General features: G+C 41.3%; 3 protein-coding genes across 7 annotated transcripts in view; 1 reads left to right on the top strand and 2 right to left on the bottom strand.

Moving 5' to 3' along the window:
- Positions 1-918, bottom strand: part of LOC145458800 (glutamyl aminopeptidase-like) — a 114,833-nt gene extending 113,915 nt beyond the window's left edge. The window contains exon 1 of the mRNA XM_080337292.1: positions 910-918. The gene's annotated coding sequence lies outside the window, so the exon portion shown is untranslated. The remainder of the gene's footprint in view (positions 1-909) is intronic.
- The window catches only part of LOC145458799 (glutamyl aminopeptidase-like), a 128,880-nt gene that overhangs the window by 8,773 nt on the left and 104,511 nt on the right, over positions 1-15,596 (top strand). The gene's annotated exons all lie outside the window — the stretch shown is intronic.
- LOC145458801 (glutamyl aminopeptidase-like) overlaps positions 6,510-15,596 on the bottom strand; it is a 34,679-nt gene continuing 25,592 nt past the window's right edge. For all 3 annotated transcript variants that reach the window (XM_080337293.1, XM_080337295.1, XM_080337294.1), the window contains 16 exons: positions 14,455-14,586; positions 14,109-14,235; positions 13,895-14,052; positions 13,068-13,181; positions 12,667-12,801; positions 11,558-11,689; positions 11,130-11,237; positions 10,805-10,964; positions 9,684-9,870; positions 9,374-9,521; positions 9,186-9,262; positions 9,029-9,130; positions 8,602-8,769; positions 8,286-8,426; positions 7,790-7,871; positions 6,510-6,905 (listed from right to left, as the gene is read on the bottom strand). In XM_080337293.1, the coding sequence (XP_080193419.1) occupies positions 6,750-6,905; positions 7,790-7,871; positions 8,286-8,426; positions 8,602-8,769; positions 9,029-9,130; positions 9,186-9,262; positions 9,374-9,521; positions 9,684-9,870; positions 10,805-10,964; positions 11,130-11,237; positions 11,558-11,689; positions 12,667-12,801; positions 13,068-13,181; positions 13,895-14,052; positions 14,109-14,235; positions 14,455-14,586 (2,127 nt within the window). In that variant the 3' untranslated portion in view covers positions 6,510-6,749. The remainder of the gene's footprint in view (positions 6,906-7,789; positions 7,872-8,285; positions 8,427-8,601; positions 8,770-9,028; positions 9,131-9,185; positions 9,263-9,373; positions 9,522-9,683; positions 9,871-10,804; positions 10,965-11,129; positions 11,238-11,557; positions 11,690-12,666; positions 12,802-13,067; positions 13,182-13,894; positions 14,053-14,108; positions 14,236-14,454; positions 14,587-15,596) is intronic.

The following is a 15,596-nucleotide window of genomic DNA, read 5'->3' as shown; positions in this document are numbered from 1 at the left end:
GCCCCTGATGTGGGCATTTTCGACCCAGTAATGTCACAATAAAATAAGCCGCTGTGTCTCTGTATCGCACATTATATCGAGCCTCTTTAGCACTGTGCGACCGCAATGATCGACAGCCGGGCTTGTGAAGTTCCACGCGATGAGAAAGTCACACCATATCAACATTCACGGCTTCACTCCACTAGATTTCACTTGTATCATGACTGTATTCAAAACAACTTATTCAGCATTGACTGCAGAATAATGCACATTTGAGTTCATAGAAACGATTTCCCAGTAAGGACATCCAAATCAACTCCTGTGTTGGTGGCATCCAGGCCTCACACTATTATGACATCCACTGGAATGGTCATTGGTGACTGGCATAGGAGCACTCTTAAAGTTACTTCCTCTGGGGGTCTCTTGGAGTTACATAATTGGACGTCAATTTGTGACCTACTGAGCAAGTCCTCAGTCACTAAAAGTGGGACGTGGGACGACTGGGCACAATTGTGGACGTACCCGTAAGTCCGTGGGAGATCGGGTGTTTGCTGGGTTGTTCTCTCTTTCCATTTTTGAAAAGTTCCTTCGGTTACTCCTGCCGAGTTTTCATGTTGGGCCAAGAAGTAACATCTCATTATTTCTTTATACTCTTCTTTACTCCATCTGTGTCTCTTCTTTTTTTTTTCTTTTGCAGCGGAGCTGTTTTGTGAGCCACAGTTCTGCGTTGCACAGGCGCCCTGTTAAGAAGTATCTCCTTCTTGGTGTTCCTGTGTGGTCGGAGTTGATGAGTCTTCTGGGGTCATCTGCTTGTTCCTATGGCGGGTACGTCCATGTGCAATATATCCAGATCGTTTGGCAGGCATCCACAGCAGTGGTGCGTCAGTTCAGAAGTTAGGTTAAGTTAAAGTAATTAATTGATTAATTACCTAATACAACCAAATATATATTATTATTATGAATATTACGGAAACAAGTGGCGCTTTCAACCGATGAGCAAGAGGGCGAAAGGGACCATGCCTCCAATTATTTTGTCATTTTTTTAATAAGCAATAAATATACCAATCTTGAGTAAATTCATTTAACCTGAAATATTTCTTTGCACGTTTCAAGCGATGTAGAGTCACTATAAACTACCAAAAATGATGCATTGAATACGCGTGATTTAAAGACTTGATCCAAACTGTATTAGCAATTAGGAAATGACGGTACATTCTTATCATCGCTTGAGGCCGTAGAGATGCATCAATCTGGAGTTTTTCAGTAGGCTAGTGCGGGACCATTGAGCACATGCATTTCCGCGTTCGGACACATCACGGCATATTACCGTTGCGCGCAATCTGCGACTCAGCAAAGTGTGCTCCCAGAAAGATAGACCGTGATAACACCGAGAATCCACAATGACCGACACATGTTTACCGAAACCGTCGATATTGATATGACTGCGCGGCTCCGAAATGACGGCAGCGGATAGTCCTGCCCTTGAAATCTGAGTCTCGCGGTACTAATGCGACCCGAATATCAAAACACATTATCCTGTCAAAAATATGAATTTGGAATAATCTTCCGACTAGCCTAATGACAATCTTTACCGGAGGTCACGAAATAACAACGTGCTTCAACAGAGTACTGTGGGCCCACCCGAAACTTTATTAAATAGTCGTAACTGATAAGTGGTATGGGTGTCCTAACTCTCTGAGGACAGCATTTCCATTAGCTCCAACAGGAAATCTGATACCGTTATGCTATATATCGAAGTACCAGTATTATTGACTAAATTCATACACATACTTTTAAAAAAATTGCGCGCCAGTAAATTTATGCATCCTGATTTTCACAGCAGTTATAGCGAATGGTGCATGGCAAGCCGGCAAACATAAATGGATAAGTTTTGCATTCGCTGTTACCTAACACTGCCACATCTACGTATCGCGATTTACCGGACTTAGTTCGCTGCGGAAAGGGTGTGTGTGCGTGTTTGTGTGTATGTGCGTGTGTTTGTGTAACTGTGAATTGTATGTATCAATGGGGGTATATGGGGAGTCCTTGAAGCGAAGCCCTTCAGAATTTGTGTTGAATGGCATCAAGGCCATTGTTTCTTGGAGGTCGACAAAGTGTTGTTACAGCCCTGCTTGAAACAAATAATCTGTTGGCAAGTGCCCGTCTTATTCTTCAGTCAACAGGTGTTTGCGCGGGAAAAATGACCTTTTTTATTCATCGGGCCTATTTCTCCTACAGGGGGGACTTCTGACTCAAATTTCGGCCAAAGGGGTCCACGAGATGAAAAAGGTAGGGAGCCACTGATATAGGGTGTTCGGCAGAAAGCGAATTTCCAATGATAAGGTTGTGACATGCGCTCATATTTCTATTGGTGTAGTTACACCTGAAATCGCATCATATTAAAATTAAATCGACTTTATGGTTTGATATTGAAACGGAATATCGGTGCTTTAATGTGCGCATCTACATCTGGATCATTTCCAACGCTCTATATGCTGAGAGGCGGACAGGCAGTCGAAGTTTCGATCTTACTACAGCTTCCTCTTCTCATGGTGGCAGTCAGCAGCATTACATTCGGAAAATATCAAATTTACATGAATAGCGACATTTTGCAGCGAGTAAACAAAAATATCCGTCTCGCACAGGGAAATCCATCAGTGCCGGGCCGCCATTGCACTAGTTACACCGTGCAGAAATAGTATTTATTGTGCGACGAATAATAGCCATGCTGGTATAGTAGCTTGTAGTCTGCGAACAACATTCTAGTTTCGATCACAAACAGAACAGCAGCAATGAAAAAGAGATATTTATCACAGACTTGTTCACTCTCATAACCTAAACTACAACTAGACAAAAAGAGTAGGGCCGATGATTGCTTCAGATCTAACCGAAGAAAATATATTAGAGGATGAAGCGGAAATGTAGGCTACTTCTCATCAGTGAGTGATATCATGGACTGTGATATTTTGAGTTATTGGAAATGAGGAAATCGTTTTCCTCATCTCAAGGCTGCTGCGGCTCGAGAACTCGTATAAGCATATGACTGCAACATCAGCTCCACCGGAAAGAGTTTTCAGTCATGCAGAAGAACTGCGGAGTGCATGGGTCGCCAACTCAAAACGGGTCGCGGGTCACTTTTTAAAATTCGCAGTGACCGCGGGCCGCAAGAATGCAATATCGAGACACAATAGGCCTGGCAGTTTAGCAACCACGTTTTTAAAACTTTACGTTAGTACAGCTCCGTGCTCACTAGTATGGGCGGTGGGCATGGTTACCACAAGAGAACTACTATTGTAATACAGTATCACAAATACAACAAGAAATATCATGATCATAAACTTCATTTTATTTTGAACTATGAGCTGCGCAAGATACCTGACAATGCTTTTCGGCGACTAATGAATCGATACTGGATCCAGCCAGACATGTTACTAGCTGAAAGACTATCTCATCCCAAAGATTGATCATGTGAGGACGCCTTAGACCGCTGTCTAAGCGTCTCGGTTTTAGAAGTGCTTATTCAATATTCATATTAGCTGACTCTCCATCGATGGAATGCTGTCGCCATCGCCGAAGCCTTTGCAGCTAGTGAGGAATAGTGTTGTTGGGCACAGGCGAATCGCTTTATATAAAACAGCAACATCAATTTGAAACTGAAATCAATTTCAGTATTTCAAAATGCTTTATATTTCGCGTTCTTCCAAACTCACAAATCAGATCGCCGGCCGCAAAGAATGACCTCGCGGGCTGCGTGTTGATGGCCCCTGGTATAGTGCAAAACGAGTAAAGCTTGGAATACGGGCTTTAACCATTCTCATGGTTGCGATAATGCACTGTGATTTCGTATGAGCTGAAATTTTTGCTGTATTCATTTCTCATTCACAATTTCATTCAATTTCCAAGTTTTTGCGAATTTAGTAATTATGATTCTAATCTAATTTGGAAAAAGCTCTGTAGCTCTAATTCTAATTCTAATCTAATTCGAAAAAGCTGAAGATTTTCTAGTTGTCCAAGTCTGCATCAAACCACGTCCGGCGGCAAGATAGGAAAGCACGCACAGCAGTCAGATTTTGCATTGCATAGCGCGTTGTCTGGCGTTTGTAATTTGGCAATTGGCATTGTTTTTTTTTTATCCGCTTGTTGGGTCACAACTGTGCGGGACATTGTGATATCGATCGATCGGAGTTTACTTCGCTCTGGGAAGTTTTGTCCTGTTCACGCTGATCGCTTGGATAGTCTATATTTGTCAGCAATATAGAGGAGATAAAACATTGTCAGGGTCTATGAAATGAAACAGACATAAGCAGATCTAGAAAAATGTGATCATGATCATGTATAATGCAAAGACCAATTTGCTTGCGAAATAGTCATCGAAATGTCGTCACGGATTATTATTGAACGGCACATGTTTGCAGTTATCCTCAGCACCTGGCAACGGCATCGTTTAGGTCAGAAGTTCGCAAAGTAGGCCTATGGGTCGCGAATGGACACATTTTGGTCGCTACCGCACCTGAGTTACCGTTTCTTTAATCCTAATGTATGGGATATTTGCTTAATTCACTGATAATATTGTCACTGCTCTAAATATATTGAAAACAAAACGAACAGAAAATCTCATTTCGTGAGACGAACACGACTCAAAATTCTCATTTCATCACGGGGCTCAAATCATTCATACCGTACCAACGATCTATATCAGAGGTTTCAAACACGCGGCCCGCGAGACCATTTTGTGCGGCCCGCGACGGCCTTTTTGATTTCGAAGTATTCGACAATATTTAACTATCAATCTTTTTTAAGTTAGATAACTTAATATTAGCTCTAACTACTTCAGATAATACTCATCAAACTTCACCATTACATCACTTTCAAAAGTTACGACGCAGTGGAAGATTACCGATCACGTGACATTCCTTGTTTATGATGGTTAAACATGACCCGTTGATGATTCGTACTGAAAATTGTGATTTGGACTTTTTTCGACCGTTTGCAGAATTACTCGAACTCGGAATCAATGGGTGATAAAATAAAAATGACTCGAGTTGAGTCGCGTCAGAAGATACAATCAGAGAAGGACTTTTGTGATGCGGAACGCCGTGACTTGGTACAACCACGGACGCAACACACTATCAAACTGGTATGGAAAATAGTAAAATATAAAAAGGTCGTACCTTGCGTTTCATTGCTCATTTAGATATCTAAGCAATTCGGTATGGCAACCATTGGCATTATGATGCCCTCTTGATGTACAGTTGGTTACATCCAGTGTCATCTTGGGTAGCCTATCTTTATCCATGTTATTATCGCCAATTAAATGTGGCGAGTATTAAGTAGTCGTAGCCTACGCTTCACAGCTGTAACACAAACGGATTCTTCGGCGATTGGGCATTTCTATTGCCATGGCACAGTAATCATAATATTCAAGTTGTCATTGATCTGTTCAAATATCCGTAGGTAAATCTAACGCTGATCAATAGCCTAGTTATCAGGAGTATACCCGACACCCGGATTAGGTTGTACTGCTCCAAATGCGCTGATATCAGATCAATCTTTGTAAAATTCTAAAATTCTACCTATAATCGCGGCGCGTCAAATGTCCGCTAGCTGCAAAATTATAACGCGACAGCTTTTACGGTGTCATGATGCATTTGCACTCTCACATGGTCTCTACAACTAATTATTTTGACAACAATAAAATATCTAAAACTGTTTTTTTTTCGTGCCAGGCGTGAATTCACAATACGAAATCACATTTTTACGATGCGTGTGGAATGTCACTCTGCAAGGTACCGTCAAATAAGGCCTACTTGGAAATACATTTAATTCCCCTGTTATTGGTGCTGCGGCCCGCGGCGCAATCAAAAGTAGGAAATTGGCCTGCGAGCACATTTGAGTTTGAGACCTCTGATCTATATCTAGCTGTCGAACCGACCATTTCGAGGTTTCCAACCATCCATCGTATACGTCGGCTATATCGGGTGGTAATCGTCGTCCGTAGGCTCATGCAACATGTTTTTGGAAAGTGTTTACACAATTATATAAATTAAAAAAACACATATTTAAAGGACTTCGTTCAAAACACTGTTTAAAACATGTTTTAAACAAAGTGTTTTAAACAACCATTTATATTAAAAGTTATAATCGGTGGTGTGTGTGAAATCATAAGGCGTACCGTGACAAATGATCTGTGTCAGGGTTTGCCGACCACTGAAGTACATGCTTCAAACCAGAGTTTACTTTTCCCACACCATCATGGTGACCTCGATGAATGTGTACTGTACGTCTTCTTGCTCGTACTCACAAGGATTGTTCGAGTTCGTGTACGCACCCACACCTATCGTGAACTCTCATCATCCCTATACATCTTTTTATGTCGCAATTTTATTTTACTTAGTCACATCAATTCTAGTGTATTTTGAGTAGAATGTAAGGCCGCGGTGTTGGAATGACCCAGCTATAGGCTACCTAATATTAGAAGTTCCCCAACAACTGTTACGCAGGCCTTGATCTTATTTCGTTACGTTCAAGAACAAGCTGTGAGAATTTTATTTTACTAATCCATTCTACATCGTACACGGATACATCGCAACACTCTAAATAAAATGACTCCATCAGCCTGCTTACCAACTGGGACAGAATTAACACATTTCAAGAACGCAAGTAAGAGGCCGTGCTAAAACTCGGGAATCATAATAAAACATATCGGCCTTGTGTAAATGGCCACGGCCATAGTAGTTGAACACCATGAATGTCATAACAACAACTTCATTTCATGGTAACTCATTCACTCTATCTTGCAGCCATTCCCCGATAGACTGTTCATTTTGCGCGAGCCATGCGATGTTCAAGTCGATCTGAAGCAGAGCGTTTACACGGGCCGCTTCTCCCGCGCCGGCTTCCGGGTTCGCATTGAAGAAATTTACGACCTGTAATGAGTATAATATACTTGTGTGCTGGCCTCTCATTAACATTAGAGGACAGTGAGCACGCCACCCTATGTGTCAAAACACTTCGGCCATGCTTTCAAAAGATACAAGGCTTAACGATCATTAGGGCAAGTTTCTGCAACTTTTGCGACTTTTTTTACAGCTTCCTACAGCTTCCTAGATACTCAGAATCTATGTACTATGATGTTTTAAGCTGTTTGGAGGGATTTTATAGTGCAATTTTTCTCCATTTTTCATACCAATTTTTACTGCAACTTTTATCAAATATTGCGTCAAAATGTAAAGGATTGATTTAAAAACTTGCTATAAACTATTTCTAATATGGTTTTTTTTATCTTTGATTTGCATAACAAAGAGTTCTATGACGGGTTAGCTACATCTCAGTGTGTTATCTATGACACAATGGCTTGCAAGCAAAAAGTTTAAAAATACCCCGCCAATCGAACAATATGTAAATAGATCGCTTTATTGATGCTGGCGTTTAAATTTGAGGTAGTTTCCCATTTCACGAACGCCCAGGCGGGACCGCCGAAAATTACATTTTCGCTGGGTCACCTTATTCAGGCTATAGATTTTGGTAAAGTCACCAAGAGTGAGTTTCTCTGCAACGCCTTGGGTCAGGTTTGCAGACCTAGGATATTTGGGGTGAGGTATTTGACTTGTTTTAGGAGGAGGGGTTCTAGCCATACCGTTTGGTTTTTTAAGGGAAATTATTACCGCATTGCATAATTTTCCCGCTGTGTGCCGGTAAAAATGTACTTTTTGGATGCAACTTTCTGGCGATTTTAGTGAAACAAAAACTTGCCCTAATGATCATTAATCCAAACGTAGCTTTATGACGATTCAAACGTGTCAATGCTCACCTCCCATTTCTTCAACTCCGTGTTATAGTTGGATACAATTGTCGGTACCAGTCGGCCAAGTCCCCTGCTCTCTAATGTAAACCTGCAAATAGGATGCAGATATAAGTTAATGATGTGAAAAGCACCTCGATCACGATTTTACTACTACCATACTAATAATAATGATTTTGAATGACTCGCTGTTCTTACGGCTTAGAAAATGGCCAGGCGAAGGACGAATGGAAGGAATCGAATGAGAAGAGCGAGGAAACCTCAAAAAGTGCGACAATGGAATGATCACGATGGAACTCTGTCACATCTGGCATTAGGCAGATGTGGATGATTGGTTGAAATACCGCACTTGGACGTTTCGACATCCTCGTATATCTTTTCATTATACATCGCATTGTGCATTGTGTGTATGGAGCAGATGAAAGTACTTGGAACCGCTGATTACGATTATAATTATGATTACTAATTCAAGCATAGAAAGGGTCGGAAATGTATAAAATATCACCTTTCCACCATATAGTCCCAATTCGTGCGGACCCAAGACCACGCCATTTTGTTACCATTGGCACTGTACGATATATAACTGATACAGTTGAAAAAGTCTTGGTCTTTTATTATTGTTTCGTTCTTGCTGTAATCCAAGAGTCTGAAATTTATGAAGTAGCACTACAGCGATGGCTGCGAAGTGTGAAAGCGATCTATTTAATATTTATTCTTAAGCAGGGGACCGTATATGCAACAGCAACAAAAGTGTCTGACCTTAGATTAGTTAAATTTAAAAAAGCTGACGTGAACTTGTTGAACTAATCCTGACAACGTACCTATCAATCAGAGCGATGTCTTCCGAAGCAGCGAGTCCCCGAAGTAGATTATCTTTCTCGGAGGCCAAGTCCTCCTCCATATATCTAGCAAGCATGTATTCCCAATCTGATTCGTCCCCATTGAAGATGCCGTATTGGTATACAAGAGATCGGATGTCAGGGCTTAGGCTGATAAAAAATATGGCATAGTTGGTTCAGTCAGGTAAAATATCAAACAAGAGTTGACTGAACTCTATGAGGCTGCGTGCTTATTCATGAATTATGAATTATTATCGTTACCATTTGATATATTTGGAATAAAATGTCATGTACGGTGTTTACAGATCTCAGAATTTCAAAAATATGACCCGTAATACCAATGCCATAGTACGTCATGCCGCCAGCACTAAATACTTATCTATATTTCAAATAACGACGTTGTTCCTACATCCCTCCATTTCGCCATTCATCAAATAAGTCACTTGCGGCATCTAAAGCGTCTTGATCACCATTTCCCAGAGCCAACCCCAACACAATCGGCCTGTTTCGCCTGGAAAGAAAAACTGTTCCGCTAAAACAGTTCTAATATAATATCATATTCCAACCTATCTTCGTGAGTTCCTTGACTTGCATCCCAACCAAGTCTATCAGCTATCGGCTTTACTTTGGTCAGGTAGTATTGCTGTGATTACGAAACAGACATTATTTTTGTGAGGGATGCACGACAGCGTCCACTGAACGATGTCGTTGCTATAACCGGAAATGCATCTAGCAAGCACTGGCAATCACTCACCAAAAAGTTACTGTATTGGTCTGTGCTCGCCAGCATGTTTCTAATATAGGAGCTGCCGCTGGAATACGCTGCCCACACGAAGTAGCTGTCCTCTTGGTCAAGATATTTTGTCATGTCGAGGGCGGTCGTATACGGAATTTGGTTTATCCTGCAAACAACATACTCGGCTGATAATTCTGCGGAGTAACTATAGATGGTAGCTGGGGATTTCCGTGATTTTATTGAAAACATTGACTTGAAATTCAAGCATACGTGAATACCTTCTAATAATTGCGCATATGTAGGCGAAAGATCAAATTCGTTTTCTTACGGAGCCAGATTGAAGGCGTCGTCCAATAAGTGACATCTATCGTACTCGTGGATAGCCGATTTATTCGCGATCAATTGGCTCGAAAATGCAGCCCAGCCTGCTTCGTCGTAGTTGACCCGAAAGTAGCCCCTCTCCTTGTAATTGAATTTGATCCAATCACCAGATTCAAGTAAACTGAAGACTAAGCCTGTTGAATAATACACCTTAGTAACCGTACAAAGGCAATATGAATCATCAAATGTAGTAAGTCTTTGTCATTTGAAATTCAACCAGTAGATGTTACCGGCGTTTAGTGGAATTTAGTTGCATCACTTCAATGCGACCCGACCACTATTGACTTTGCAGAATGAATGCTCAAGTGCAGCAAGTGTGCACATCCAGCTCTCATGGTATGCGTATGCACAGATCGATTGAATGTATATCATGAGTCAGTGTGGACGCCGAACAAACATCAAGAACAAAAATACATAACGTCCTATTCCTATATTCCTGCAGCAGTTTTGGCTCTACTCCTTATTATCGTTTGCCAGATAAAAATCTGGCTTCTATACTTACCAATACGTAATTATACAGCCATTGAGGAGTATCTTCGAAGAGGTTCAGAACTTCAATAATATATTCACTTTGAAATAAACCTGAATATTTTCGGTTGACATTCAAAGGGGAGAGGGGAGGATGGGGCTGCTAATCATTAGCATAGTAGATAATTTGAAAGAACTTTATATATCAATAGTCGTATCACCAACTATGCTATACCAGGCATATAAAATTGAATAATCGAGACGAACAGGTGACTTAGACTCAATGTACTATTTTTACGTTGTAGGCTACACGAACTCAGACTCGGTTTGCGGATGTCGATAAACGTCGACTGCAAGGCACCTAAATAAAAAAAAATGAACGGCATCTTCCGATGAAGCGACGTCCTTGGTCTTGATAATTTTTCGCACAAATAGAACGGTATTCGCCAAGGCCAGAGACCATGGCTGTCCGTCATCTCTATGACGAGTAGTGAGTTGAAAATATTCGGGCATATTTCAATATGAATATATTATTCAATATTATATCGATACGGTTTCCATGCGAGTTTAATGCATTGGATATTGTATGTGTAATCTCACTCTCCTCCTCCCGACGAAACATCTGTTCCGTCAGCTGTGAAGTATTTATCTGTGAGTACGAATCCACCTTGAATGTCCACCTGTATTCGTACGGCGATTCCGGCAAGCTATCGATGGACGTATCCGTATCGGCAAGCATAATCTGCTGCGTTGCCGTACCCTGGTAGTAAATGATATAACAAGTTGATAGGTTATTTATATGCATTCGTCTTTCAAATCCAAAATATATTTTCAGGATATCTCATGGTGCTGTCGACTCTGAAAATAGCTACACCAGGAAATCGATGTAATTCGATTTCGCAGTTACTGGTCAGTGGTAACCAACCTGTCCAGATGTGTCATTGCCGATGGTTACTATTGGAAAACCCCGCTGCTGCACCCATGGATCCATGATATCCGTAATGTTGTACGTACCACCATTATCGTCGATGTACTAAATTTACAGAAATGAAAAACATCATGTTAACCTTGTCGCATGCATAATATGTTTTAAGAGACTCTTGAAGGCAGAGAACTTTAGTATGCAATGGAATATTCATTCATGTCGAAAGAAACCCGAATATTTTCGGCTGGTACTTTTGCAAGACTCATTTGCCATTAGATAACATATAGTGTATTTTTTCCGTAGATTGAAACACAAATTCAAAATTCATATATCATTTAAAATTTCGTTATGAATGTTGCCTTTAATCTACGTAGGGCATGCGTCAAGCATAAGCTATCGGGTATGGGTACGATGCGATTATGGCTCACTTTTTGAACGCTCATCCAGAGATCCTGCTCATTGGTACTGCTAAACTGGTGATCCTTCAAGTATTGCCTCAGTCCACCGATGAAAAAATCGTCTCCAATTATATCGTTCATCATTTTCAGGACCGAAGACCCCTTACATAAGAATGAAAATTACCAAGATGTTTTGTTTTGAATCAAGGTTGTAACCAAGTCAAAAAGGCTCCGAGTCGCAAGAAAATCTAACTTTTATAGTTTTGACTCAAGTCAAGTCATCATCATTGGTTTATTATCAATTTTATCAGTTCAATACACCACAAAAAATGCGATACAATGAAAAGAAAGGAAGATATCGAAGCGACTAGGAGTTGTCTATGGAATCGGACACCCACCTTGGCCTAGGCGATGTAAAGAGGAGGCATGCACACTGAATTAAAGTAAAGAAGATAGTATAGAAAAAGAAGTCGAGTCATTTTCAATTCACCACCGAGTCAATTCCGAATCCAAGCCATCGAGAAGAGGGTCGAGTCCGAGTCATGCTATCACGACTCGAGTCCGAGTCCAAGCCATGGTATTGACTGCTCAGTTTCTAGTTTAAGTCTTGTTAAATCCACTTTTTATAACTCTGTTTCGTGATATCGAATGGTTCGCATATCTAATACTCTAATTTTCCTCACTTTGAGCAGTCTCTGGTCGCATTTTCAAGTACCTGTACCAATAGACGAAATCCCAGTGTCGTGGTTACTTTACTATTATTCGAAATTACAATGAAATGTAGGTATTGGCCGTCTGAGTCTCGAGTCATATAACTTGGCTCGAGTCATGCGAAATGACTCGAGTCCATGTCGAGTCAATACACAGACTGACTCGAGTAGAATCATTTCCATATTTTGAGAAAATGACTCGAGTCAAGCTGAGTCATCAGAAAATCGTGACTCGAGTAGGACTCGAGTCCAGTCATGACTCGAGTCATCACAACCTTGATTTTGATAAACAAATGGCGTCTGGATCATAAATTTACGACGCCTTGACTCTGGATTGCCTAGCAAAAGACACATATACACAGAGAGAAAGAGAAACCAGGAAGAATGGAGAAAGGAAGGAAGAAATACAGCAAGAGGTTGTAGATTTACCTTCTGATATGATATACTATCGAATACTTCTGAAATCTGTGCCGGTGTGCTCACGTTAACTTTCAGTGGATGAGAACCAGACAACGCATCGGCGCGCATTGCTCTTTGCACGTCATCAACCACGTGGTGTCCTTCCTACGGTAAAAACATTGATGTAAACATGCACTATGTACTGATACAATCGAATATTTGATAACACGAGTCTCGTTCGCCAGCATGCTCACCCAAGACTGCTCTAAGTCTGACTGCTAAGTGCTATTCAGTGTAAAAATACAATTGCAATAACAATATATAGGAGAATGAATTAAGTTGCTAGCCTATTTAGGTACACGTGAATGCTACAAAGCTGGGACAGCGAGCACTGTTGCCATCGCGAATATTAAAAATAAAATGATACACACCGCGAGCCAGTCGGGCTCTGCCCATTCTAAGCCCTTGTACTCCAGATAAGATGCGAAGCCTTCGTTCAACCACAGATTTTCCCACCATGATAATGTAACGATGTTTCCGAACCACTGCAAGCCAATAGAGTTTATTCATTTAGTTGTTAGATAGATAGGACATGTGACGCATTGTTTTATCAACTATAAATTTATATGCGTCGAACAATAATGCGCGTGACGTATATTCGTATTATAATCATATCCACAGTGTATACCCGAATCATATTCTGTCGCTTATAATGTATATGATTGCATCAATCATTCTTTAGCAAGTGCTATCAAACCGCGGTCCCAGAACTTTTATATTCCCAGGGTCTGATAATGCGTTGAATTTGTGTCAGGCAAAAGTCGGTATACTTGACGGACGGGGTTTTGTCTTTATTTTTAGTGGTAAAACAGTGTTTCCCAATGGTGGGCGACATTGAGAGACAGGAAAAAACGAAGGGTGCGATTGTGTGGCGAAAATGCTACAACGTTTATTCTATTTTATCAATAGAACAATCGACTCAATGCTTGACTCGTTCTATCCCGGGAAAGGTGAGAACGAACTTTGCGAACCATTGTGGTAAAGCAACGATATTCTTAGCTGTTTTGGGGTTGCTTAAATAATTTACTCAGAAGGTCAGACTATTGTTGGTATCCTCCCCATCGCTCATCTCTGTAGCTATGTCAACATAGTGACACATCTCTCTCCCTTCTCGCCTCTTGTTTTACGTGTGTCATGTGTTATTGAAGGCTGGGAACCGCCGCTCTAATACGCTTCATGTAATAACACCGGTACTTACCTGATGTACCATCTCGTGAGCGACTACTGCAACGACGCGTTGTTTGTTCGCCGTCGAAGACTCGTTCTTATTCCAAAGTAAATAGGATTCGCGGAAGGTCACAATGCCCCAGTTTTCCATGGCGGCGAAATTAGCGAGATTCGGAATTGCGATTTGATCTGAACGTATTTGTATACATAACTTCGAGAGGCCAATGGACTAGATATATTATTACCATATTTCGTGAGAGAATATTCCATATCTAACAGCTCCTCGTATTTGTCGAGCAATTTTCTCGTTACTTCCAGAGCATAGTCGGCTTCCCCTTCTGCTATTTGGGTCGGTGTTGCGTATATGCGCAGCTACGACGGAGAAGAAGATTTATACGTAAACTCACTAATACCTATAGCTTTGAATAAAATTATTATGTGTACAATACCGAGAACCTTGGCAGCGATTAGCCTTGCCGAATTAATTTTATCTCATGAAATATTAAAGCATTTTCATGTAATGTTATGTTTCGTTGCTTGTGTAGGCCTATACGCCTACATGAATGTATTTTGTGAACACTTTTTACCCACCGATACGTTTCGATTGCTGTAATCTTGCACGAAATCGAATTCACAAACGATGAAGCATCCAATGTAGGTTGACATCGGTACTGACTCCGCGAACGTGGTCTTTCTGACACCGTTCCCGACATCACTGACATCCTACGAAGGAATTGAGGTATTTTTCGTTCGCGGTTAAAATCGGATGCGAAATCGCAATGAATGTCACAATTCGAAGAATACTACTCTATGTAGGCTAGGGGTGGGCAACATACGGCCCGCGGGCCGGATCCGGCCCGCGAAGGGATTTTGTCCGGCCCGCGGACAGTTTTTTGTCTTACATGATAATGTGGCCCGCGGCCCTAGTATTCAGAGATTCCCTACTACTTGCGGAAACGTAAAACTTTAGTGACTGTATGTTATTATACACATGTATTGTATGCGCACTGCGCAGTGAGCGAGGGTGGTGCTTACTCGTAAGTTAGTCGAAGCGAGAAGACTTGCATTATCGGCATTTACGATGTTCACAACCCGAATGTCATTTGTGGTAATCATGGTGCTTGTCGACTACAATGGTCATTTACACTAGGCCGATATTTCAAATTTTTGATTCCATAATCGTCGACTTGTAGCACGGCACACTTCTAGGCTTTTGTAAGACATCACTTATGCCAGGGGTCGCCAACTCGAAACGGGTCGCGGGCCACCTTGAAACTTCGTAGAGGCCGCGGGCCGCATGAATTCAATATCGAGATAAAATAGGCCACACAGTTGAACAACCACGCTATATCTCATCACCTACTACACCAGGGTGGCCAACCTGCGGCCGTAGAAGGGAAATTTGTGCGACCGTGGATAAGTAATTCAATTAGTACCGTATGTGTTGGCGGCCGTCGACATGCAATTTGAATTTACAAATTGAGTCCCGGTTTTTTGAGAGATCCTAATTAATCTTCAAAATTTCTTCGCGCTGCGCGCGATTCAATGTGGCTTCGTTTATCGATTTTAATATAGTGGCGCCCTTTGCAATCATAGCCCCACAGTACAGACGTGAACAGCAGAGGAAAATGATGCGCCTCATATAGAAGTACCAACTCGGAGTCTTGTACTCCTCACTTTACGGACAATCTTGATGGTAGGTCAAGAAATAACAAGATGCAACCAAGTGACTA

The sequence above is a fragment of the Botryllus schlosseri genome, chromosome 16 (genome assembly GCF_051294905.1).
Source record: "Botryllus schlosseri isolate E-star chromosome 16, Bs_hap1, whole genome shotgun sequence".
Lineage (NCBI taxonomy): Eukaryota > Metazoa > Chordata > Ascidiacea > Stolidobranchia > Styelidae > Botryllus > Botryllus schlosseri.
This window is presented reverse-complemented; position numbering and strand designations above follow the sequence as displayed.